This window comes from Limulus polyphemus, unplaced genomic scaffold, assembly GCF_000517525.1.
Source record: "Limulus polyphemus unplaced genomic scaffold, Limulus_polyphemus-2.1.2 Scaffold30, whole genome shotgun sequence".
NCBI lineage: Eukaryota > Metazoa > Arthropoda > Merostomata > Xiphosura > Limulidae > Limulus > Limulus polyphemus.
In genome coordinates, this window is record NW_013665640.1 from 161,442 (window position 1) to 164,557 (window position 3,116).

General features: G+C 33.0%; 1 protein-coding gene across 1 annotated transcript in view; it reads left to right on the top strand.

Moving 5' to 3' along the window:
- The window catches only part of LOC106459833 (protein SCAI-like), a 50,519-nt gene that overhangs the window by 13,765 nt on the left and 33,638 nt on the right, over positions 1 to 3,116 (top strand). Inside the window, exon 3 of the mRNA XM_013919501.2 lies at positions 1,351 to 1,437. Within this exon, the coding sequence (XP_013774955.1) occupies positions 1,351 to 1,437 (87 nt within the window). The remainder of the gene's footprint in view (positions 1 to 1,350; positions 1,438 to 3,116) is intronic.

A 3,116-nucleotide genomic window follows, 5' to 3' on the forward strand; every position in this document is an offset into this window, starting at 1 on the left:
TTTAATTTCTCCATGCTACCTGCTATAATGTTTTAGTTTTATATTGGTGGTATGATACGTGTTACATTTTTAAAAGTTAGCTATGTAACATTGTAACCAAGTTTTCAGTATTTTTTATATGGAAGAATAACAACTTCCACTACATATTATATTACTTTGGATTATTCACTGTCAACCATATGCATCTAAAGTAACCTAAATAAAAATCAAGTAAAGCAACCATAATTTTGATATATTTTGTGATATAAAAGTTTTAATTATTATAGTTTTTTACCTTATAAAGCTTGAAACCAAATAGGGAATAAGTAATAAGAAAATCCAGAGTCTAATTAGATAACATTATATTAATTGAAGTGATAACACTGGTTAAATTGTTTTTAATAATCATAACCTAGGTAAATTGATATGTAGAATTATACACAGACTTTTCTTTATTAAAATACTTTTATTTTTGAACTTTTGGCCTTCTTACCAGATCCTTCACCAGGCAACAGTGTACGTTGTTGCCCAATGAAAACTCAAGTAAGAAGGTCAAAAGCTCGCACATAAAAGTATTTAAATGTAGAGAAAGGTTCATGTATAATTCTACATAATGTTTAAATTCTCGGTTAGATACATGGCTTAATGAAAGGCTCCAATTCCCTCTTTTGACTAATTTGCTTCTTGTTATCAAACTCTTGTGGCATTTGAATCTATTCTTCTGGGACTTTTTTTTAAAGAGGATACTTGGAGTGGTGGAACATTTTTCACATTGTATTACCTAGAAAACACTTGGTAATTTATATTAGTAGATCTTGTTACACCTGTTATAGAAATGCAGTGCTATTGTATTCTTGCATCTAATCAAAGTTCCATACAATACATAACACAGAATTCTGCATAAATAGAACCTTTGAAAATGCTAGCCAGTGAAGATGTAATGCAATAGAAATTATAATTATGAATTAAGTGTAATGAAACTATATTAAATGTCTGTTATAAGTTACAGTTAAACACTGAAAAATATGATTGATTACTTTGATAACTGAAAATTAGTGATTTAAGAAAACTAATATTTTAGTGCACTGTTATTTCGAGTTCATTGAGCTAATGGAAGAAGCACTTTGTATTTTGCTCTACCTGATGTTAATGAGAATAGAATAAAAATTAAGCTATAAATGCAAATTAAGTTTTTGTTATATGACAGCTTTAATGACTTTGCATTGTGAGTGTTGAAAAATTATTCTTTGTCTTATTTTCCCTAACTGAGGAGTAATAGCTCCAGTTCTATAATTTCACAAGGCACAGTATAAATAGTAATATGTAGGAGGTAACATAAATGTGTTATAATAGTATTAATTTATTTTATAGACAAATCTTGGATGTGAAGTATGGATTGAAGCGATGGCAGATTGGAGAAATAGCTTCTAAAATTGGACAACTTTATTATCATTACTAGTAAGTAATGTGAAGTTTCTCTTAACACTTGTGCTTTAAAATGAACACTATTTACCTTTCTATGTAAACATAATACTTGTTAATCGTACAAGATAAGTTCAAGATTTCCAAGTTCATTTCATTTGAGACTTAGGCCTGATTTTTAGTTATTGTATGTATGTAAAATTTTTGGCTCTGATTGCCCTCACTCCACTGTTATGCACCATTCACTTAGAAATACAGGGTGTCCAAAATTTTCTTTCCAATTTTAAACTGAAATAACCAAATAAATAAGGAAATACAACCATGAAGTTTTCAACATCATGTATATCAACTCAAACAGTTTTATTGATATGTCAGTAGACTACTACATGTTCACAATTAGTGGCTCTCAGTAAGTCTAACTGATATTCAATTTCAGTCCACGTTTGCTGCAACATGTCCACAGTTACACTGGCGATGACGTCCATTATCTTGGTCTTTAGCTCCATGATGTTTGCTGTAGGTGTGCAATACACAATATCCTTAACATACCCCCAAACAAAGTCTAGTGGGGGTGTTGTCTCACAAATGCAGAAGTCATGGAATTGGCCCACCCCAACTAATCCATCGCCTCAGAAGTGTCTGACCAGCAAACTCCAGTGAGGTGAAGCACCATCCTGTTGAAAGATTATCTGTGGTTGCATTTCCTTCAGTTGTGTGACCACAAATTGTTCCAGCAAGTCAAGGTACACATTCCTGGTAGAAGTGCTCCCAGCAAAATAGAAAGGATTAATAATCCTGTCACACATGAGACTGCATCACAAATTCACCTTTGGGCTATCATGCAAGATTTCATTGGTGTCATGGAGGTTTTTCGAGCCCCAAACGTGAACATCATGATGAATTACTTTACCCAAGGTATGAAACGTAGCTTTATCGCTAAACAGTGCACGAGCTAGAAATGTGTTGTCTTCATCTGTGCGGTCAAGGAGATTTGCTGCAAATGTCTTGCACTATGGTCTGTCATCTGATTGCAGTGCCTGTACCAACTAAAGTTTGTAGGCATGCAGATGAAGTTATTTGTGAATGATATGGAGCAGCGAGTTTTAGCATGTTAAGTTCTCATGAATCAGCTTGCTGAAGGAATTTTCTTGGGCTATGCTGAAACAATTCGCATACTTGTTTGATATTTTCTTCACTGACAGAGGGCCTTCCAGCTCCTGATTGCTGTAACACACTGCCTGTCTCCAAGAACTTCTTCATTCACTCCAAAGTAGTTGGTTTCGATGGTGGTTCTTTCCTGTTCTGGCATTCATAATTATGCTGCACCAAAGTCACTGATTTGGTCTGCAAGCCAATGATGCATTGAGCCTTTTCTTACATAGCTACCATTTCACTGGAGTGAAAAAAAGAACATTACAATAACTGAGTTGGGCTACAAGATGTTGAAAACTGCATGGTTGTATGTTCTTAGTTATTTAATTATTAAATTTTAAAATAGGAAAGACAGCTGCAACTATAAATTTGAGAGAAAAGGAGGACTTAGTGACAATATAGGGAATGACAAACCCACAAGTTTCATCAAATGTTGTAAATGGATTTGTTACTGAGGAAGAGTTACAGATTGATGAAATTTTGTCAATAAAAACAAACAAAAAAATCATAAAAAAAATAATAATTCCAAAAAACTAAGATTCAAAACTAAAATAAATTTGAAT